The following is a 24492-nucleotide window of genomic DNA, read 5'->3' on the forward strand; positions in this document are numbered from 1 at the left end:
GCTGATGGCACAGCCGGACTGACTCCAGAAAGTAGCTAACCTGTAATAGCCTCTGTGGCTGCGCTGATTAAATGTTGCCATAGATGAAAGACCTGCCATCACCGCAATAAATTAACCAATCACACAAATCCCAAGTCGCTACTAATCCCTCCTTGATACCATGATCCTCTGATCAGCTGAAGGAGGTGAAGAAGAAAGTGGCTTGTGACACTCAGCCTTCCTTTAACTCCCTGCTTTCCTGTGTAAACAACAAGCTAATGATATCACGGCTGACCATTTCACCACTACTGGCTTCTCTTGACCCGCTTCATGGTCAGGCCAGGTAAAATCAATACAAACCTAGGTTGATTATTTCCTTTATCATTTTTTTCCTTTCCACCAAGGTCACTAACTGGCACTGTATCCGTCTTGATCCCACAGCTGCAGGATTTAGACAACTGAGAGATCAAAACGACTCCGTCTGAATTCATTCATTGGCTTTGTACATCGTGTTTTCAACGCCCACTCAGTGATGAAGTGGTGCCATTTTGAAACAAAGACACCAGTCAAAATATTACAGTCAAATAATGGCAGATACTGCTTTTATGTTGCAGATTTTCCCTCTTTCCTCAATAAAGACAACTTTAAATAACTACTTTTTTTCACTGGAATTATCCAAATTTTCATTGACGTTTGCTCACTGACATTATTTACCTCTTGTGTATTTTTTAAAATTCACTATGTCCTTTTCAGATGATACTAGCAGTATAAATACACATAAAAACAGGCTTATGTAAGTGTTGTGTCGAGTTTATATGTTCTCTGTTTCTAACATGGGAGTGAGGATAAAGGATTTGTACCTGTTTTACCACTCAGTTTACAGCAGACAGCACACTCACACCTTGATAACGTCCTTTGCAATTAGTTGTTCACTGCGATGAAACAAATTGCATGTGGTCAACTGGAAATTTCATTAAGAGAGATTTTCCTCCAGCCCTCGTTATCACTCAGTGTATTAATATTTTCTTAGCCTCAAGGATGGATGGGTTGCAAGGGTCTTTTTGTTGAATAAAATGGTCAGAGCCTACCTCACAGACAGTCTTCTTTTTCCATACATGCTTGGAAAAAGAGTTGTGTGTACGCTTAGTTAGGGGCTTCATATTTTTCAGTACACCCTGAAATAGGATTCACAGTGAACATCCTAAGTGGGAAAAACCCTCATTCCTCCAACCTGCTTTTAGGTTCTTTTCCCCTCTTCTAAATGGCTATGGTTACATCTGCTGAAATTAAAAGATACCTACATACCGCATTCATTCCTTTTGCTTCCCCCTCTCTCCTCTCTCTAAGGCTACAGCCTTTTCTATTGGGAGACTAAATAACAGAAATATGCAGGAATTGCACACTAATTCCTTTCAGAGATAGATCTTGGCTGGTGCCCTGTCATAAATCAGAGAATTTCGATATGAAATGAGGCAAGCTGCTCTAATCATTTCTGCATTTCAAATTGGATCACTGGCTCAATCGCTTGGCTTTTAAACTGCTTGCCTAAGAGCAAATGTGAGGTGGGAGATAATTCAGCTGAAATCTCTGCCTGCTCCGTGTGGCAGTTAGTTTACTGCTTGAGTGCAAGAGAATGCTTTTTTCTTCCCTTAGCCCATCTTTCTCTTTTCAACTTTGTTAAATTGACTTTTCATTTTAAAATCGATTAAACTGAGAGTCACTGCTGTTCCCAGAATCTTTAAAGGGACACTCATCACTGTGCGCATGTGCCTTTATTTCACAGCTGCTATCATGGCGGCGCTATGGGGAATAAATATTTTCTCATTTAAATCACCTTTTATCCTGCTGAGTGGACTGTAAGCATCAAAGTTCATGTGCTGCATTAGCTATTACTTCTTTCACTCCACTGAAATGCTCACAGTGACAGTATTTATATGTGGGTAGCATTGAAATGGTGACTGTAAGTTCGGTTTCATGTATGAGATATAACCTGGTTGTCATAAGGCAGATTGGCTGTTTGCAGCTTTGCTTGTTGATTTAAAGCTTAATTATTGACAGCACATTTAGAAATGATGTATTTATGTATTATTTTTATTTCTATACTGAATCTGCTGCTTACTATAAATCAGGGAGGAGGAGAGAGAGAGAAAAAGGAGATCAAACAGAAGGATGCACTCTATCCATCCTTCATTCTTCAAGACCTTCAGGCACATTGAGGTGAAACTCTACCCAACTCTACCCCTTTACTTTCCTCCTATCTTTTTGCTATTCATTTTTTCTACCATCCTTTGAAATACATTCTTTACCTTTCAGTCCTTTTGATTTCACTCCTGTCTTTGAAATATCCTTTCCATCTCTTCCTTTTCTATCCTCTCTCATCCGGTTGTCTTCAAATATTTGTACATCACCCACACCACTCTATTGCGGATTGAGTCAAAACCTCGCTATGAATCTTCTTCTTTTCCTTTCCCCAGCCCTTCAGCACCATGCAATAATGTCCCCAACTTTCTTTGTTATGTATAATGTTTAATTAAACTTCAAATGCATGTGTATTTCCAAAACTTTGTATAATGCGCATGTCCTAAGAACTATTTGAAGTTGTAAACAAGAAAAAGCTGAATTTTAATGCATGTGCTCCAGGACTTAATCATGTCTTGGAGGTAGAGTGTACATAGACTCACATGTACTTTTTGTGTTTAGCTTTGGTCCGGGGACATAACAGGCCTGTCGCTTCACTGCTCTCTGTTTGAATTACTTGAAAATTTCCCATTTGAATTCAATTGGGAAGGACTTGTTTGATCTTTTGCATGTAAGTTAGGGCTGAGTCCTCAAGCAGCATGAAGCTGTGTAAGGGAACATAATGGGGAACCTGGAGCCAGTTATGTTCACCTGTATGGATATTACCATGGCCCTGGGGGTCAAGGTGGCAGGTGGCATATTCTCTGGACGAATCCACTTTTTCTCTGTGAGGAATAAACGTGGGGATGGGGGGATTTCTTAAAAAAGGAAGAGAGGGAACTCAGAAGTCCATCAGTAAGTGAGGTCACAACAAATCCCTGCTCTCATATCCACACATGGAGAACTTGGATCAGTAAATAAAGACAAACAATAGAAGAGTAGGCATGATGCTTGAATAAAGCGCCAGACTCTAGATAAACCTCTGTGCCCCCTTTAGATATTTGCTTTCAATAATCTTTTGAACTCCCCTCTCTATTTTGGTAGAGTTACACAGTTTCTGATGCATTAGAATAGCATCTCCACTATTTCAGATTATCTCACCACCTGATTTAGAATTAAGCTTCATTCCTATGTCTGAATTCAGTGTAATAATTACAATAATAGAACATATTTACAATCTTAAAGGACACCAAGAATAAGCACGGGAAATTTAAAGCATATTTAACTTTGTTCTAATGGAGAGTAGTCTGAAGAAAGGTATCTGTGATTGGCATACCACCTGATAGTCTACATTCTGCAGCAGTGTTCAATAGTTTGATCCATGGGTGCACTTCAGAGAAATGGGGTCTTACTAAATCCTTCTTAAAAGACCGACAATATTTACACCAAGTAAAGTAAATAAGATAAAGATGTTGAACTTGCCCCTCACTAAATGCATTAGACGTGAACTCTCTTATCAGAGTCTCAGCACACGGACTGTTAAAAGATGGATTTCTGAGCTGGAAATGGTCTTTGTTACCCAATTAGTTTGCAGACGACCCCTTGGTATAATATTCTTGCTTGGACTACTTCATACACATCCATCTAATGAGACACTGCTGGACCACCAGGGAGAGTATGGACACTGTCCAGACCTTCATCTCCTCCAGCACCTATCAGCTATCTTATCTTCAATGCTAACCTTTTTGTCAGAAGACTTGAATTTTTCTGCTTGGTTGTTCATCCGTCCAGAGTCATTCTGACAGGGCTTTGTTTAAGGTAGGCCCCGAGCCAACTAGGCTGAGCATCAGAGGGCTAAGGCCAGGATGAGGGACAGCGAGGACTTATCAAGGTCTACCAGCAGGGGTTTGCCTCCCTGTAGGGTGGCTGTCCTTTCTCTGAAGGAGGCAAAGAAAGCAAAGCCTCTGTGCTTCTCCACTCCCCATGCCAATGGGACTGAAAGGGAATAAGGGGAACATTTTTGAATTTCCAAGAGTGACAATTTTGTTATAGAAAGCTCTTTGCTGTAAGCCAACATGTGATTTGACAAAGTTTCTGACTATTTTTTCCCCTTGTTTTAAAGCTACAGATTACTTCAGATTTATATCTTTTTCAAAATGGATAAGGACAGCAAATTTATACAGCTGGTAAAGGAAATGGTCAGTCATCCACTACTCCTCACTTTCTGCTGGACTGCCATGTGGACAATCAGAGACTTACAAATAGAAACACTTGAGGATTATCCTTACCACTTCTCAAGAAATTTGATTCAACATATCACAAGTGCAGGCACAACATTGACAGATGGCAGAGCAACTGGCACCACTCCACTTTGTTTTACTTTACTTTCTTTTTACCTTTTTGGTTCCTCTTGTTTATTTCTTAAATAAAGGGGCCCTGGGTTTACTGAACTGTTGTTTAATTATTCATTTGGGAAGACTTGCTGTGTGCTGTCAGTCAAGGTTGCTTTTTGAAGCAAGCGAGTACAGAGCAGGACTATTGTAGTTTGTCAGACTTTGTCCCACTTCACTGATAATTCATATAAATGCAAAATCTGAATGTAGGCATGGGCACAGATTTAGGTACCAAGGTGTTCTGGTTCCCATTTGTAAAATAAACAGAGTTGTCCACTTGTGCCTTACTTGCATGTAGAAAACCATCTGTGTGGAAGGCTAAAGGAACACAATGCAAAGTGATACAACTCTGTAACCATGGGCAGTCATCTAATATCTATAATTGATGCCTTTAAAAGACATTTACGGGGGCATCGTTGGCCTGACAGTTTAAGTATGAGCCCTCTGGTCGCTGCTTTGACCCCCTGCCATGCCCAATGGCTGCCTGTCTTCTCTGCTTTCTCTACTCCCCGTATTTCTTGTCTCTGTTCAGCTGCCCTATCAAAAAGGCAAATATGCCCCCCAAAACCAAAAAATAAAAAATACAGGTAACACTCAAGTGCAGCTGATAATCCTCTCTTAGTTGATGTTTCTCAACAAATGTATTCTCTTTCTCCAGTTTTCTGTTGGACAGCCAACAAAAACATAAAGCTCTACAAGGGAATACAAGTCTTGCTTGGAACAACAAGTGCTGGCTGCACCAGAAAGTCTGAAAGTTGGTCATTGTCCTAAGCAGCTCTATTTGAGGTTTTAGAATTTGGTTAGATGGAGATTATTTTAAGACAGAAAGTAAGCATTGCTTACTTGTGTGTAAAAATCGTCCAAAATAATCTTCATGTCACTGTGTAATAATAGTGTGTGACTACTTACAGTGCTGTGCTATCTAGAATGAACAATGTTCAGTAATGGATCAGGTACAGTGAACAGTTTGCGTTAAAGTGCAACTGTCTGTTATATACCAACAGTACGAAGCAAAAGTAGACAGTTGTGGAAATAACCAGTCAGAGTAAAGTATTTAGTATAGCCGTTTAATTAACCCGGTTACTGTTCATGTCAAGCTGTGTATGTGTGTTTATGATTTAAAGAAAACATAAGCATGCAGATACTACATCTCCTCATCTTACACTTTGCTAAATGACTGTTTTTTTTATCTCTGTCAAATAGGAAATACTGACAGAGTTGTGAGGCTGACAAAAACACCCTCCTGAGGTGAAGAGTGCCACCGAGGACCTGAAGCCTCGCTGGGGCTTTCAGCCACCACAGTTCTGCTGTAAGCAGACAGCTACATGTCTGTGTGCGAGAGTAAAATAACAACAAGTTCTTTATCAATGGCAAATACGTCAAATCTGTAGAACAATCATGTTAGAAAAACTTAAAACAGACATGACTCTGTAGTGGAAATAATAGCATGGGCCCATAAAAAACATTGTCTGTGAACACAGTTCATCACTACATCCACAAATGCTGGTTAAAACTGGACCATGCAATGAGGAAACTATATGTGAACATGGTCCAGAAATGCTGGTGACTTCTATATCAGAGCCCATTTAAGATGGATTAAGTGAAAAATTGCCCCATAGTCTGATCACTATAAATGTAACATTCTTTTTGGAAATCATGGACGTTGTGACCTCTGCTTGACAGAGAAGAAGGATGGCACAGTATGGCAAGTGCAGGTGCCAAACTGGCCTGCCTGGGGTCCCAACTTGTCACAAATTGAAAACATTTGGCGCATTAAAAAACCAACAATATCACTGCTGAGCAGCTGAGATTCTATATCAGGCAAGAATGGGACACATTTCACTTTTAAAACTTTAGCATCTGCTGTCCTGGGATCCCAAACATTTACAAACGTTTTTAAAAAGTTGCTGTTGTTTGTTGCTGGCATCAAATAAAAAAAAAATAATCATAAAACAATACAATTTTCATTTGAACATTTTTTGTCTTTGCATTATCTTCAACATAATATGAGGTTTATATCATTTGCAAACCATCAAATTCTGTTTTTAACATTTTACATAGCTTCCCACTCTTTTTGAAATTGGGGTTGTAATTGTACTTGATCTGCAGCAATATTAGCCTCCTAAGAGTGTAATAGTATTACAAATGATAAAATATGAAGACTTATCTATCAGTGCATCAATAGTATCCTACTTTTGCAGCTAGCAGAAATGAAGCTAGAATTAATTCCCTTTTGGTCGCTCGATCCAAATAACTGCATGTTTTTTAAATCTTCATTTATTTTAATTTTGTATCTTTGTATCTTTTATGAAGTATTCCAAAACCGTTTCTATGTCATAATAGTAATAAGCACAAAATTGCCCTCTGAAATTACAGTGAAGTGTAATAGAAGTACAGAAAAGCATAAAGTTGTACTTGAATAAAGTAAAACGAAAAGGATAGTGCATGGATAATAAAATACATATACCAATGTTCAATTTGTATATTTTTTTGGAGGAGATGGAGAAAAAAATCTAAGACCTCTATGATAAATGTTTGATAAAGTAAAGTAGAAATACTATAGTCCTTGAAGCAGCAGCTCTGCATTCAACTCCCACCCTTGGGTTTTTGCTGAATGACATCCCCCACTCTCTCTTCCCCATTTCTGACTCCATCCACTGTCCTTTCCTCTCAATTTAGGCATGACAAGACCAAATATAATCTAGAAAAGAAACAACTCGACCAGTAGCTACCCCAGACCTGGTTTACGTTTTAGCACATTTTGTTCCTGGTAACGGTATCCTTGCATGTCTGACCAAAGTGTGTCGCCATTATTTTGAGCACAAAGCAAATCAGTGAGTCCTCTCTGCTTATCAGGGGACCTGCGATATCAGTTTGGGTAGTTGTGCTGTGATGTAAGAACAGCAATATGCCAGGTTCACTTGAAGTCAACCATGCATTATCTCTGCAACAGTTCAGCTCTGCTGTTACCATTATACTGTGGCTCTGACTACCTAACTGACCAGTTGCTTCACTGCGTATAATTGTAGCTATTGGTGACAAAATCTGTTAGCCATGCACACCAAAACTTTGAAAGCAAAGACTTGGAGCAATAAAAATGAATGGCAATGAAAATAAAAACAAAGGTCCTGAGTTTATTTTGCCACAGCCTGCAATACATTCTCCATCTGACAAACAAACAGACACCAATGTCATGTTGATCTGTGTTGAAAAGCCAGGCTTTAAACTGCTACTTCAGTAGAATTCGCTTGAAGATTCCTGCATTGAATAGAAGAAAACCATCGATAATACTGTAGATAAATATATGGACGGATAAATGTAGGGACATCATGCCAGATAATTTCCATTTTACTCATCTGAAGAGACCCGAGCCCTGATATTGGTTTAAAACCAAGAAATAATTGATGCATGCAATCACCAATTGGTTCTCCGCCTAAAATTTGGGCCCATTATTTCATTAGATGGAGCCATATTCTTTGTGCCAAAATTATTTCTGTGTCCAACACAGAAATTCAAATCCTGTTAGTCTTGATAATGTGTGCTGTTTTCAAACTGGTTCTGAGGCAGTGTGACTTACAGATAGAAAATAAAAACCACCTTTGAATGCAAACAGAAATCATAATGTTCAGACTTCAAATTGTTGATATTTTTAATGGTTTGATTTTGTACATATGCATTCATATTCTAAGCTGTGTGTTTAAATGTGTGTCATTTAGCAGCTTGCTACACAGAGGTCCTATCCTGGGGTGCCTTCTTGCATATGTAATTGGATGTTACTGTAAATAATTGCCTGGGCATGTGCCAGTGTGATGATGGTGATGATTTTTGTGTGTGTGTGTGTGTGTGTGTATGTTGGCCCATGTGTGACCGTTTGTGTAGAACATGTGTGTATCATCCTCTGTGCGAGAATGTGCATATGCCTTTGTGTGTGTGTGTGTGTTTGTGTGTGTGTTAGTGTATGTGAGCGCGCGTGTGTGAGCGCATCTGCCCCATCCGTACTCCACTCTCAAGTCCCACTGATTCTCCTTTCCAGCCATGTTGAATCCTCTTTTCCTTATCAGGCGAGCCCAGGCCTGCATCAGGCTCTCCTTGCTATGACAGAGGCTACAACAATAGGCCTGCGATACCGCTGCTTAGCGCTGCGTTTCGGAGGGGAAACCTGCCACGGGCGCAGATTAACTACAACACACACACACACACTCACACACACGCACACACAAAATAGATTGCAGCCTCCAAAACAAAACATTTTTCAGAATGCCTGCTCTTGATTAATGAAGCAATGACAAGAAGAAATATATAATTTTTGAAACAGAAAAATCCGCCTGCACCACTTGTTAAAGTTTAGGGGTAGCTAACAATAAACATATTGGAGGGAGAGGGTGGGCAACAGGGGTGAGATAAATGGCTTGAGTGATGGGATGAATAATTTCTGGAGCATTTTTTGGTTGCACAAGCCCATATTCCTACCCTTGTACTAAATTACACAATAATCACACTCCATCAGTTGACAGTCTCTGCCTCTCCCTCAGTCCCAGGTGAAAATTAGGACAGTATCTTGACATTTTTGCTCTTCTGTAGTCTACAAGCTAAAGCTCTGTGTTCGCAGCCAAAAGCAGCTCACAGCCTGTTCACACACAACGAACTGCTTGAACATGCCCACCCACACAAACACTGCCACTACTGTATAACCCAAAAACACATGTGTAAATAGATGCAGTATTAATTATGTGAACACATTGCACACATGTGCAAGCATAGGTAACAGCTTTCTTCTCATGTGCGTTTTGGATCATTTATATAAAATCTTTATCCTTCCTCAGTATGACAGACCAGAACCAGGAGTACAAATGAAAGGTTCTTTTATATCTTTTACAAGTTTTGAAAACAGAATTTAAAGAAATAACATAAGGTCATTTATCTGTTATTTCTCTCCTGCCTTTAGAGTTACTGACTTTCATCCTGCTCTCATAATCTGCTCTTGTGAACAACTGCTTTAATATCAGGATGCATGAAGAAAAAGGAATAACATTTGTTTCTTTCTTAAATGTTAAACCTATCCTGGCAGTAATTATGGTTACTTAACAAGTTTGTGGAGATGTAAGACACAATACTAACACAAGAACAGATTTCAATCTGCAATCAAGCAAGTCATATGCATTACAATTACCATGTAATTTGCACAAAAAGGCCCTCAAAACATATAAAGACCAGAATTGTATTCAAACCAGACTCATTACAGTGCACCTTGACTAAGCCTTAGTAATTAGCATTGGAAAGGCATTGTACAAGAGGCAGCAACACCATCATCAACACACACTCACAACAGAGCACTAAATCTGCTGCTCATTAATAGCTTGCCTCCCAATCAATTATTAACACCTACAATAAAGCAATGCTCACCGGGGCCAGGCCTCTTACTCCAGGCAAGCTGTGGGCCACCCTCTTCTCTTGGTTCTGTCCGGTATAGGTAATTACTGCTTTTAAAGACACCTGCTACTCAATAGCTTCGACCCGTTAATTTGGCCCCTCAATTGCAGACATTTATGTCTGAGTGTCACTATTAATTTACATTAATTTGGAGTGTGAGGAAGCTGGGCAGTGGCGTCGGCAGCCGGCTGAATGTGCTGGTCGCTCACCTGCGCCGGGGCTACGGCTGTAATTGGAGTCTAATGGTCTGATTGATCAGTGAGAGAAGTGAGGGATGAGACGGCGCTCTGGCAGCTCCATCAGTCAGACAGAGGGGAGAGAGAAGAGGAGAGGAGGAGGAAGAGGAACAGAGCTAGCCTGACAACAGCAGCACACTGCAAGCTTGTGTGTGTTTCTTCACTCTACATTGTTTGCTATGTAAGTATGTTTATGTATGTGGGTTTACTGTGTGTGTTCTTGGTGTAAGCTTACCTATCTTCCTTCCTGCCTCTCTTGCGACAGAGTGCTTTGACCTGAGCTAGTTCCTTATCATTTTTGGTTCAGACTACTGTATCTATTTTAATCTAGTTCAGTTAGTTTTGGTGGTTTGAACTCCATAAACAGACTGTATAAAATCTGTATACGATCTAAGAGTCATATAGGATGCATCAAAATACCACATAAAAGGCCATGCGTCCAATACAGGCAAGTTATTGTGTTAACAGGCCTGTAACAGCAATAACTCTAACTTTAGTCTCTCATGCCCAGCCGAGCCCCCAGGGTCTGCAGACCTGCCACAGCCAACCCATCAGCTGTGAAATCTGCTTTCCTCTTTGATAAACGGTAGAGATGTGACTCTATCTCTGTCCTGCAGATGCCCAAATTTCCTGTCATGCTTTTTCTCCTCTGTTTTTCCTCTTCTCTCTCTCTTGCTTCCTCTTTCTCTCTTTTTTAGGTCTTTCTTTTTTCGAACGTCTTACTCTTCTTTCCAGGTCTGTGTGATCAACTGCTTGAAACGCTCCATCAATTGTTCCTCCTCAGCATCATCTACCAGCAGCCAGTCCACATCACACCTTGCCCAACAACATATAGCCAGGCCAGCTTCAGATTTGTCTTTCGTGTGTTTCCAGTAACTCCTCCTACTTTAGACTTTGACTTGTACTTCTTTCATGATCTTTCAGACCACTCAAGCGCTTTTATACTTCTTGTAACATGCACCCATTAACACCACTTTCTTACACTGATGGCAGAGGCTACGACAGTTAGGGACCATGAGTATTAACTATTTCATTCATATGCATTCACACACTGATGACAATGTCCCCCGGGAGCAATTTGAGTTCAGTGTTTTGCCCGGTGACTGCATGTCTTGCCCAAGCGGCAACATCCGGTCTTCAAATATGAAGCCCATGCGGAAGTGTTATAAACTGCAGTTCATGGAGCGTCCACTAGAGGCTGGCTGCAGAAACACCAGAAACCACATACACACCCATTCAAAGAAGACGGTCTTTGCAGCATTAATAAACATGTTTACAGTCTGGTTTAAAAAACGGAGGATGTCAGAGTAGCTAACTTCTGCACAAACTGTTTGTTTCTATAACTCTGTATTTTCCAAGATATTGAATCTATGTGTTTTGCCCAAATAAGGACATGGCTGACTTGATTGACAGGCGGGCACCCTGTCGCTGTTATCGAAAAGGCTAAAGGCCCGCCTCTTTACCTCATACTAGCTCGGACGAAGTTTGGTTGTGTTAAGCATTTCCAATATGGCACCCGCTGATGATTGGCTTTAAAACAGTGCTCAGGAACAGATGGGTGACTTCACGGATACTACGTCCATTTTGTATACAGTCTATGGTCTTGCCCATGTGACAGCAGATGCTGGGATGGAACCCTCAATTGAAAAACAAGCAAGTCTACCACTGAGCCACAGCTGCCCCACTTTCCATCCTTACGCACCTTTCTATTGGTCTCTGTAAGACTGTGTGGGTACATACTGTTCTCCTTAACAGCACAGTTTGCGCTTAAATGCTGCTGTACATTTTAATGCAAAAGCTCCTTCAATTAACTGTTTCCATTATTTGCTCTCAGCCACTTTAAAGTGTCATTACACCTTTGTACCTCTCTGGGCATAATGCCAAGGCATATAGAAACAGACCAATGCAGCTTGACATCTAAAATGTCATATCTTAAATGACATGTCTGAATGAAGGGATAATATATGTCTGATTTCATAGAGGGCATATCAATATCTCACCAGCAGGTCATGTGTTTCAAGCACGAGAGAGGTGTCACTCCTGCAGTAGACCTGGCTGCCTTTGGATAATTCATTCACCTCAATGGTTTCGAAAAAACTGGGTGAGCAAAAGGAGATTTAATAGTCTGTGGAGGTCACACATCATAAGAGAGACTGAGAGTGCCTCCTAGCTGAGGCAGAGACCCATGAAGCAATGAGCCTTTATTTCTACCTCAAAAGCTTTCCACCGCCTCCTAACCCTGTTCTGCGGCACCAGCGGCCCTTACCAAAAACTAATACATTAAAAAAAGAAACTAGCTCTTTTTTTCTTCCCATTCTCTCTCTCTCTCTCTCTCTCTCTCTCTCTCTCTCTCTCTCTCCCTCTCTCTCTCTCTCTCTCTCTCTCTCTCACACACACACTCGCACACACACTTCCCCCCCACACTTTTCCTCCTTAGGTGAGGCATCTGAGTTCGTTCCTGCATGGCTTGATGTGCCAGTTTTGAAAAGTGTTAACAGCTCTCTTGCCTCCAACTGGAACAACTGATGGCCTAATATGGTGTGCAATTAAATGCATCATCATATATGCAATTCTGCCTATGGCTGCCTAACCACGTATGATAGCCAGATATCTTATTTTTTTATGCCGCTGTAAAGAAATGATTTCTTATTTATGTGCAAAAATACAAGAATGAACTGATTCATATTTGATTCTTTATTTTTTTTCCATTCAGATTCTAAGGAACAAAAAGTTACACGAAACCATCAAAGGAGTGCCCAATAAAACAAAACTGCCAGCAAGTTTGACCTCGTCTTTAATGAGAGATGGTGAGAAGCTGCTAACAGCCAGTACGCTATGTGAAAGATGAAACTAAGTATAGGAGGGGGGCAAGCAGCAAAGCATTAAAAGGGCCCCAGGAGAATAGATACACATGAGATCCTTAAAGGCAAGATGCCAAAGCTTCCTCCTACGCTTTTAATTGCAAGGGAGGTTTGGCATATCCTATAACCCCTCAACAGCCTTTTTTCAGGTGATGACCAGAACCTGCTCACTTACACAAAGAAAAAAAAATAGCAAACCTGGGGAGAGTCTGGAAAGCAGCAATAAATTCCACTTTTGCCAAGAGTGCAATCAATTTATGACTCTTGTTTAGAAGGTGGTTTAATGTTTTGTAAAGTTTATATCTGCTTAAAGCACTGAGGACAAATACCATTCAAAAAAGATCTGTCATATGACATCACAGCCTGAGGTCCATTTCAGGGACAGCTGAAGGTTGGTTTTGGATCACTTTCAGGGAAATTCATGCAGAGATTGCTGGAGAATATATGGAGTGTGTTACTTTGGACGGCAACTTGAGGTGTTGCTCTGTCAAATCACTTTTCCGCCCAAGGATAACTGGCTTTACCCTGAGAGAAGCCATATTTCATGGCTATAATATGGCCTGAGTTATTTAAAGCCACTGATGACTTCAAAACCACAAGGAGGGCTTAGAAAACAGAGCAAACTCCTCTGAAAACGGTTATTTTATGGGAAACATTAGGGAAGGCCAACAGATTTTACCCATGCTTCTAAACAGTTCTGCTGTAAGCTTTGTTATAATTTCAATAAAAAAGGTTTTAGTTAGGGCTGTCAGCGTTAATTGCAAAGCAATTAGGTCCAAAATCAAAGGGCAAACTTTTTGAATCCCATACTATTTTATTTCCCTTACAGCAGACAGTAGTTAAGTAACTGCTCCTTCCCTGTGCTCTTGCTACACCCATGATTGAAAATAACGACCCCACTGCACTTTTGAATGGCACACATCACTTGAAAAACTCCCACACTGTTCAGTTGACAAGTCAAAAGATATATGTACTATGTGAAATGAAATTAAAATATCACCAAAGTATTCAAGTTTAAACTGCCACCTCCAAGCTCACACTGCAGCATACAGGTGCAGCTAATGAGACTGATGTCAGCGGCCAACTGCATCACAGAAGCTAGTGGAGAACTATTTCGCTGAGTGCAAATCACCACAGACGTGTGACTGAAACTAAATCCAAATAAACAGAGTTTGCTAAATGCGTGGCAACTGACTGCAGACCAGTCGATACTGAGGATGACTCTGTCTAAGGGACATTCTCAGGTAGGCATATTGGGACTGGTCTTAACCTTACTGCTGTGGGAACAATAGTTTTATGGATACAAGACCTGTATGAGACAGAGAAGGAACCAAACTGGAGCTCCTGAGAAATGCAAATGCTGTTGCATTAACCAGGAATCATTGGATGTCAGTGAGTAAATAAAATGATCTCTGAATAACTGCATACCATTGACACTGATTAGACATTTTTCTTAATGTGTAACAGTGTTATCCTGAAAGAGAGATAGAAAAACCCTGTATTTTACAGAACAAGCACTATGAAGCAGTGTCCTACCTCTAAGTCACAGTTTGAGGCAACAATGGTGTAGCTGTGCAGTATCTATTTGTATAATGAGTCTCAAAGTCATTATCATACAGTTCATTTCATGGCATTCACTTGATTCCTAAATGAAGGCACTGTTAAGGATTACTTCCTATCATTAATATGGACTAAAAAGACTGTTTTGAAATGGAAAACAATGGCATTTTAAAAATGCAATTAAAAATGTGATGAATCGTGATGAACTATTGAAATTCTGCGATTAATCGTGTTTAATAAATGAATTGTTTGATAGCCCTAGTTTTAATTGATCAAAGGCAGAATTGAATTTTACATAGGTGGAGTATATTATTTTGTCACAGCAGGCATGAGTTAATGCTGGAATCCCTTAAAAAATATCCAGATATCAAGTGGTTGTGTCAGTGGCAGGGTCAAATAAAAAAATAATTGATTGTGTCTTCAATTAATTGAAGCGAGATTTAGCCCTAAATCAACTCCCTCCAGAGTTTTGTTGTAAAACACACAAGGTGAATGGTGCTTAAGTTCAAATGCGTTTGATCCTTGAATTTCACCTCAAAAGGTTTAGAAGTCAAGATGTCATTAATATGGTCTTCAGATATTACATTTTCCAGTTATTGTTTCCAAGGCAGAATCTGACCAAACACAGTGATATCATTGCAGCGTTTAATGATATCTCCGAGCCATTACATTTTTCAATTAGACATACCTATCAAAGGGGCTATAGGTCTTAAATAACAGCTAATGATATTCTTAATTAATTTGTTTTTGATATACAGAGTAAGAAAGCTATTAAATAGACAGCAGTTGAGTTCTATGGCAGTGAGAAATGGGTTATTCTTGTTTGTCTCCCGTTGTACTGCAGTATGACTGGCTGCTGTCAGACACCTATGAAGTCTGGGTTTACCTTATAAAAATACAGAAAAGCTTTCTGAAGAAATTCTCCAAGTAATTGTCAACAAATTGACTGCCCATGAAGTATTGCTTATCAAGTATCTTGGCATTTTCATGTTTTATAAGACTCCCTGACTGTTGTCCTATGGCACACAACTTTCTTTGGCTACATTTGGGGAGTAATGGTTGTTTTTAGATATGCAACATTTCAATAAGATATTGCTGCGTCTGATATTATTACAATGCAGTGATTAACCAGCAGCCATAAATCTTGGTAATACATTTCATCCCTGGTTTGAATTTACTACTCCATTCTTGTTTACTTGAGACAAAGAAACATTGCAATGAAGCATACAATGCTTCAACTATGAAAACATACAGAGGGTGCTATTTTGCTTATTTCAATGAGCATTTAGTTCTACTCACTTGTTTCTACAGGATTTATGTCAACATGAAATTGTTTAAAGCATTACATAGCTCCTGCTTCATTTTAAAACACAGTTTTTTCAGTAGTTGCCTTTAACTCACTTATTTTCTTGCTTTGTTTCACAATATTGATTTTTTGTAATCAAAAAGTGTTGCTGAGATATCAAAAGTTGGATATTAAAACATTTGGCTTAAATAAGGACATACCAGTGCAGTGGTGTCAGTGTTCATCTCGATCTTCCCCTCGAAGGGTCCCCATGTTGTCCCTACAGGGAGCTGCTGCCGGCTGTGGATCCGACGATCCCCGTCTTTGAGGAAGGCATCCAGCTCTCCTAAAAACACACCAAAACCAAAAAAACTGTCAGCCATATTTCTCTCTAGAAGACACAAGTTCCACATTAAATCACATTGACATTCAGTCATTGTATTTCTCTCTCAAACCTACATATGTGATTACATTACTACCACAAAGCAGGCAATAATGCAGTGAGGGTTAAAGCCAAGCAGCTTCAAAATGGATAAGCAAATCAAGCAAGCATCCATCTGGTGGTGTTTTTCTGACACATGGTATGCTAACCTGACTTGAAAGGTGTCTTGTATGAGATCATCTCTGAGAAACTGTGCAGGCTCAGTGGCCGATGAGTGCAGCTTTAGCCTATTTCTGTTGCTACAGGAAGGCTGGCCCTTGTTGATGGTGTACAGAACTCAAGTTAGTTGAGACTTAAACTGGGGTTCAAACCACCACTTTCCTCGCACACCCTACTATTTCATCTGTAAAAAATGGCATACTTCTTCTGAATATTATTAAACTGAATAGTGATGATGAGCCTTCTATGGCTGTGACATAATTCAATGAAGAAGTGTGTATGTGTGTGCTGGTGTCTTTTTGTGGTTCATAAAGGGGGAGTATATAGTTCTAATCGTACATTTCCAAATGGTTACCCTACAGAGGAAGTTTGACCATTTAGATATCTTTTGTTATGAATGTTGCATCTTCTGTTAATATTCTGGAAACAGGAAGTTTGGAAAATGTATACACAGGACATTTTGATAAGTCAAGTTTAGCCTTTCGTTATCAGTGATCATTTGATAATTAGGGCCCGAGCACTGACAAGGTCAGCGAAGGCTCTATTGTAACCCTTAGGATTTTTCTTTCTTTCTTTCTTTCTTTCTTTCTTTCTTTCTTTCTATCTTTCTTTCTTTCTTTCTACACAGTAAAGGAAATTGTCTTTTTGGAGCCTTCAACATGTCCGAAAAACCCATCAAACTTGACACACGATATAAAAAGTCCCAAAAATTGCTCAATTGCCCCCACCTTCTTTCCAACTGGGCCCCCCCTCAAGACTGTTCAACTTACATGCACAACATTTTTTTCACATATCTATCAGGCCAAGATCTACGCAAAAGATGCCTTATGTCATGGTGAAATCCTAACAGGAAGTCACATGTTTCATCACGGACCCAGCCTGAACTCATCTATGTCCACAGTTTGCTCATAGGAATAGCGCCATCTTATGGACACAAGCGACTTTTATTCTCAGATCCTACTCTTACCATGCTTGTGATCACAACTCTTTCTATAATGGTCTGCAATGAACAATCCTTTAGAACATAATTAAAGTCACAGTACCAACTACTGGTGACAGGCAGTACTGCAATGTACACTATGCTGATGACTGCATGAGTATGCTCACAGTTTCAGCCTAGGCTAAAGTGCAGCACAGCAACACCTGCTGCACATCAGGCAGTGGATTACAGCAGGCGGTGGTTGTGTGAGGGCCTGTTCATCGCCGCTTGCAGCTTTAATTGGACTTGTTCTTGAAAGATGAGAGATCGGGTCCAGATAGTAATTACTGTCACAGTTGTACGACTCTTCAAGTAAAGGACAGACCATTGAGTAGGAAAAACAACTCGATAATATATAGCCTATATATAAATATATATATATATATATATATATATATTCAGCAAAATAATCGTAAAGTAATATTAATCAAACATTTTTTGTATGAGATGTTAATATAATGTCTATAACCGGTTTGTTAATGCATTTGCCTGATGAGTTTTCAGGGCACTCCATTATGCTGAAAGGGCTGAAGTGACTGCTGAACTTTCTGATGTTTATATGGTACAATGACCTATTCAGCCCTGATCTTCTGTGTAAATATCAGCCTTGTATCTGCAGCACGCTATTGTGTCTGTTGTGCTTGCATGGAAATGTGCGCTTATGTGGTCCTTTGCATGCATAAACGTGATCAACCATCAGCCTGCTATTACCTGCTGCACATGACATATTGCTGATCATGTAGTTATCATTGGTTGACACACATTCAAGAATAAAAAGCTGACTAAAATTCACTTGATATTTAAAATCTATGTTGAAGCCAGATACAGATATTTGTACAGTATAGCACAGTGAAAAGACTGGATTAAGTTGAACAGAAAACACATGTGCAGTTTTGGAATAGGCCTGAAAATAGGATAATATGGACAGTGTTATCTCATTCTTTCTTTCACTCTGCCTCCCCTCCTGAGTTCCAGCTTCTGCATGCTGTCTTCCTGGAGCTGCAGTGGAAGGTGGGTAAGCTCATTACAGGGAAATAATTAAACATTGGTGCACAGCTGGTCTTCATCACTGAGAGCAACAGCCACCGCTTGATGCATTCTGTTTGTCCTCAGATAAGACCCACGGCCTTTAACCGCTTAGATGGAAGTTCCTGTTTAGCCCTGCTTGACAAACAGCTATAGCCATCCCTAGCCAATTATTCTGATTTATTTCCTTTCCTTTCTTTCTTTTTTTGGGTGGGATGCATGACATTAAAAGGGGGTAATGGGTAGTGTAGGTGCAAGAGGGGTGGAGGAAGAGGGGTATGAATCAATTTGTGTGGTTTGAGGTCCACCCTGTTTGGGTGCCAGTTGTGTGCATCTCACACCAAATGTTGCCTGAGGACCTTGGCTCACAGATGGCTTGTCACATCTGTTGCAGATACTAGTGGAACATCTCTCCGCAAAAAAAAAAAAAAAAAAGCATGGATGAATAATGAGTTACCTTCTGCATGTTCTCTATAAGCATTTGCTGGTGTAGTAACATCCACAAAATCCACTGCCAGATGTGCTGGACTTCAGTAATTCAGTAGTTTTTCTTTTAAACAGAACTAATTCAGCTTCTTACCAGCCCCTATATCTTGGCTCTGTTACCAATACACACCACACATACTTGTTTGTACAGAAATATGCGTTCAAGCTGTTAGAAGAAGTTAATAACAACAGGCGGTATAAAAAAACTGGTACTTGTGTTCTGACAAAGTTCCCGTTATTTTTTTTACAAATAAACACACTTGGCAAAGCAGACCTCATGGTGTGTCTTATAAGCTGTATCCCTTCCTTCAGATCCAAACCAGAGCCATCTCTGCCACCTTCACCCTCAACACTTACCAACAACCCCCTACTCCTACCCCTGTCCCTCCCCTGATCATCATCTGTCACTTGACTCTACGGTCTGTTCCTGCACTCCACAGATCCTTGGCAGACCAATGAATGTCCCTTTGTGTGGGGAGATCCTCCTCAGATAGCACCCAAGATGTTCCATGCCGGCATCTGTTTTTTTTGTGCGTGTGTGTGCCTTTGTGTGCCTGTGTGTGTCTGTGTGTGTGTGTGTGGGTGTGTGTATGTGTGTCTGTGTGTGTGAGTGTGTGTAAGTGTTCTTCTTCCTTTTGTGTGAAGGTGCAGAGTTAAGGGGATGTCATTTCTCCCTTCAATGGAATAAGATGTAATACTATTGAGTTTCTCTGTGGCAGGCTGATGTGATTTAAAGAAATGATTTGCTGTGGACCAGGCTCACAGACTGATGTCCAAAAATACGTAACGTCTCTTGTCTTTTGGCTATTTTTACACTGCAGCATGGATACTGCATGGGGCAGCTGTGGCTCAGTGGGTAGAGTCGGGCGTCTATCAATCGGAAGGTTGGCGGTTCGATCCCAGCTCCTACAGTCACATGTCCTTGAGCAAGACACTGAACCCCAAATTGCTCCCTCTGTTGCTCAACAGTGTGTGAATGTGTATGAATGAGATTAGCTAGTACTGATGGTCCCTCACTAAATAGCAGCCTCTATCATCAGTGAGTGGTTTTGAGTAGTCAGACAGGATAGAAAAGCTAGACTAGAAAGAAATAAAAATACTGTGCATTCATATCACAGTTGAGTACACTTTCCTGCTTACCAGCTGTGTATTGTATATGAATGCATGGATATGCACTTTAAAAGTTATGCTCTACCAGCATAAGGTAGCTTCAGGTCTAAAATTTGGTAACAATATAGTCTGTATAATTTGACCAACAGCGTGATGTTTAACAGCTTGCATGTAACAACTATGAGCTCTGGCGTAGTTAATACTAGCATTGACTGCTTTGTGATTTCTCAAGAGGACTAGATTATGTAAAATACGATTAACTCAGATACAGGTCTAAGATTTTAACTGTTTTTGTAAACCCATTTCAAATTGTGTTAATTTAAAAAAAATGGTGTCCTCCTGTGACAACCAGGGCTAACTCCTTAGTGACAGTAGTACACAATAAAAAGCCACAATCATTTTCTTTCATTGTTGAACTTTATATGTAATAATTAATCTTTAAAGCTTTAAAACATATTTTCAAATTTAAAACAAATAAATGTGTTAAAGTGTGTTCATTGAAATTTGCAAAGTAATTGTCTTGCTCTCACTGTTCTTTTACACAATAAAGTATTTTCTAAATAAAGACAGCTGTGTTATAAATATAATATTTGAATTATGTTTCATTTTGGGTGGTCTCCTTCAAATGTCACTGCAAAAGTGATAGATATGATGCATGTGCCAAACGGCAACGATGGTTTCCACTCATTCAAATAAGATTTTCTCGATAAAAGAGCTCAAAATGAAGGAAATAAATGCAGAGCATGTTCATCTGAGACTCAATTAACATGATTATGAGCATAAAGACATTAAGAAAAATGTAGGCACATCTTCCAGTTATCTTCTAGAAGTTATCTATCCAGAAAATTAACAGTGAGGGGAGATGTTATGGGGGAAAGAGAAGAGCAAGAGTAGATAGGTGTGAGAATATATGCCTGAGCATTACACAGCTGATGATCTCTGTTGATATCATGCAGTACCTTTGAATCAAAGCAAACAAATGACTGCTGTTCAAAGTTCAATAACCTGTGCGTGGCAATTCACAGATGTCCCACTGAATCCCAGTCATCTCCACTGACAGGCAACGTTATAGGGCCACCAAATGGGCCATAAATTAATATACTATCAGAGCGGCATATGGGGTGAAATGGGATGCACTGTATCGGTTCAACAAAAGGTGCCACATCTTTAAAGCAGATATGTGATATGAAATTTTACAGCTGAAGGAGAAACGCGGCAGAGCTTTGATAAGAGAGGGATGAACTTTCTCACCCCCAACCCAAACTGCAATTCTCAGGTCCCCCTGAACAAAATACATCATTTACAACCCACAGCCTTCACTATTATCTCTGAGAAAGGTGCTTGTTTTAAAACAATGGAGGCCTGCTCCCACCAGCAGCATCACACTGTCTACTGCTCAAACATCTCTTCTGCTACTACACAGCCCTGAACAGGGGAGTTGACCATTTGTTTGAGTAACCACACCAGTTTGGACATATGAGGAGAGGGGAGTTTCAGGGAAGTGGAGGTACTGGAATTCAAGCTTTTTGGACAGATTTGTTTTCAGAAAGTGGAAGACTGGGAGGAAAGAATTAAACAAGCCAAAGGGATTGGGGTGTTTTAACCCTGATACTTAAAATAAGCAGGAGACTGGAAGGCAGATGAAGGTCCCAAGAGTGTGAAACCCTGTGTTGTAGAAGAACCTGACAATGCCTGTACGGTTTTGTTTTCGAAGACACATCTAGAATGCAGGTGTCTCAAATAAAGGGCCAGAAAAAAACATTGATATTGGAGGTTTCTGAGAGCCCCAAATGATCTCCAGTTCTGTAATGCTTTCTTTAAGAGTCAACCGAAGTAAATAAAATAAAAAAACCTTCAATCATTTTGTTGAGCGCTATAGGAAATTGACTGTATTTATAAAGTGCTGTCTCTAGTCTTCTGACCACTGAAGGCGAGTCTATATTATATGTTACATTTACCTAAGGCTTGGTGATATATTGAGTTTTAAGACATATCAATAAATATTTTTTAAGGATATAGGGTTAGACAGTATCGTTACATCATTATAGATACAGTATGTTGCGTTACATGACGTTATCTTTTTAGGGCTGTTCACCTATTTCTGTTGTTGCCTTCTATTCCTGTTACCCTGCCACTCTCCCACTATGGAAAACCCAAACTAAAAAACCTGTCCCTTCCCCATGCATTCAAATAACAAGTGCAGTATGCAGTGACAACATGGTGACAGATAGGGATGGGAGCAATGTAACCTAAGAAGAGCTGGTCAGTAAAATGAAAAAATACTGGCTACATTATTTGGAGATGGTTAGGGTTTAAAATTTCAGGGAAGTGGCAGAATATTGTATTCTGCAGAGAATCGCGAAAAGCAGGTTGCAACAAAAAGTTTGATCATCAAAAATCTCTTCCACCATTTACAACAGCACCACAAAGTGCAATACGAAAGGTGTGTAAAACTGCCTGCTACCACCCAGAGCGTGAAGCCCTCACAGCCTTCCGCACCAAAACAACCAAGCTTAATTTACTCATGCTGTGCTACCATATTAGTGACATGTTACCCATCCCGACTGAACATGAAATCTTGAGAAAGCTGCTAACAACCATTGACCCAGGGTACCAGTTGCCCAGTTGCAATTACTTTGCAAGGGAAGTACAGCCAAAAATATACAGTATAGTCAGAGAGAGCCTTGCCGCATGGCTCAAAGTGTCTCACTTCCCGCTGACCACCGACATGTGGTCCAGGAGGACCTGTGAGTCATATATGAGTGTGAAAGTATATTTTATGGAAGACTGGGAGGTGAATAGTAACTGTCTCCAAACTAGCTGCTTTCCCCAAGATCACACCAGGAGGCCCTCACACGCTGGAGGCTCAGCCAAACAGGACAATCTAAAAAAAATCCAGATACTTTTTTTTTTTCATATCGCCCATCCTGCATCATTCCTACACTGATGGCAGAGGCTGCTATGTATGCTCTTGTTTACAAGGCAACCAGCCCATCAAAAACAAAAAAGTATTTCCTTTGCGTTAAAAAAATAAAAAACTGCGTTCACATGACAGCGCAAAAACAACTCGAAATTACTGGAGTATGCATGCTAGACCAGTATTTGACGGTTAATAAAACACCCTTGAAGAACACAACACGCCTACGCATAAAGCCTGTCTTCAACAGAGCGGCGAGTACAATCATACAAGAAGACGATGGTGAACAAATGCTCAAAAACCTTTGTCTTAATAAACTCAGCAGAGTCAGCAGCACAAACACAGCTAAGTAGTCCGCCATTGTTGTTATTATCCTCTTACTCCCCCATCGCTATCTGACTGGAAACATAATACAGCTGTGCGAATGGGGCTGTGACGTCACAGTTTTCAGAGGACCCGTGTATTGCTGGTTTACATTGCCAAAAAAATTCCACTCTGGAACCTGTTTTCAGAAGTTTGCATTTCCAGTTACCTAAAACACTGTTTCCTTGTAAATGACAAGCAACAACGCATTACCGTTTTCTATTGAAAAGGTATCTGTGTAAACAGACCCTAAAGCACCCTCTAATAATAAATAATACCATTGCCACAACCACCAGGGGCAGTTTGGGGTTCCACGTCTTGCCCAAGGACTCGGATTGAACCCTGAACCTTCAAAGTAAGGGATGGCCGACTCTACCACTGAGAGATTAGGGCATTAAAGGGTAATGCAGGTGTCTTATAAAGAGACACCATTCCTATGTCTGTCCTTTGAATGCATAGCCACAGCTCATAGCAGGTTAGGTAAGCTTAAGCCTGGCCAACAATAAGATATTTTTAAAATCTTAGCAGATTGGGAATGCCCCACACATTTTGACAAATCATTTCATATAGCTTAACAGCTTTGTTCTTATGTTGTGTGGAATTTAGTGAGATGTTTTTTGTCATTCAACTTTTTTATAGTATTTTTTCAGTATTTCTTTGTTCACCACAAGTTAACGAATTATATATAAGTTATACAAAACCAACAAAGAGAAAAAAAAAATAGAATAAAAAAATGATATAAAATAAAGAAAAAGAAGAATTTAATGAGATGTTAAAAATAACAAACCACACTTTCCATTTAATATAGATTCCATTCACCTAAAACCACAGTCCCGCTCTCAACACTGGAATTCTTTCTAAATCTCTCAGGTTCAAACGTGACGTAAACATAATTTCAAATTGGTGCAGCTCTAATTGTTGTTGGGGGAGATAGGGGTAAGTAAAATCTCTCCTACAATTCCTCACATCACAGGAATATCTGGCAAGATAATCTTTAAAAATCTGGCCTTTGCTGACTTTTGTGAAGTGGGAATCAGATCCAAAGTCAGCTCGATTTTCTGTGTGTACACCACTTTACAGGCTTCAGACCAAGTATGTGAGCAGCGCATGATGGCTGCAGAAGGGATTCAGTTTCACTTTGGCATGCA

General features: G+C 40.0%; 1 protein-coding gene across 1 annotated transcript in view; it reads right to left on the reverse strand.

Annotated features, from left to right (window-relative positions):
- Positions 1 to 24492, reverse strand: part of zfpm2a (zinc finger protein, FOG family member 2a) — a 122734-nt gene that overhangs the window by 48783 nt on the left and 49459 nt on the right. The window contains exon 5 of the mRNA XM_034698378.1: positions 16084 to 16208. Within this exon, the coding sequence (XP_034554269.1) occupies positions 16084 to 16208 (125 nt within the window). The remainder of the gene's footprint in view (positions 1 to 16083; positions 16209 to 24492) is intronic.

This window comes from Notolabrus celidotus, chromosome 12 (genome assembly GCF_009762535.1).
Source record: "Notolabrus celidotus isolate fNotCel1 chromosome 12, fNotCel1.pri, whole genome shotgun sequence".
Lineage (NCBI taxonomy): Eukaryota > Metazoa > Chordata > Actinopteri > Labriformes > Labridae > Notolabrus > Notolabrus celidotus.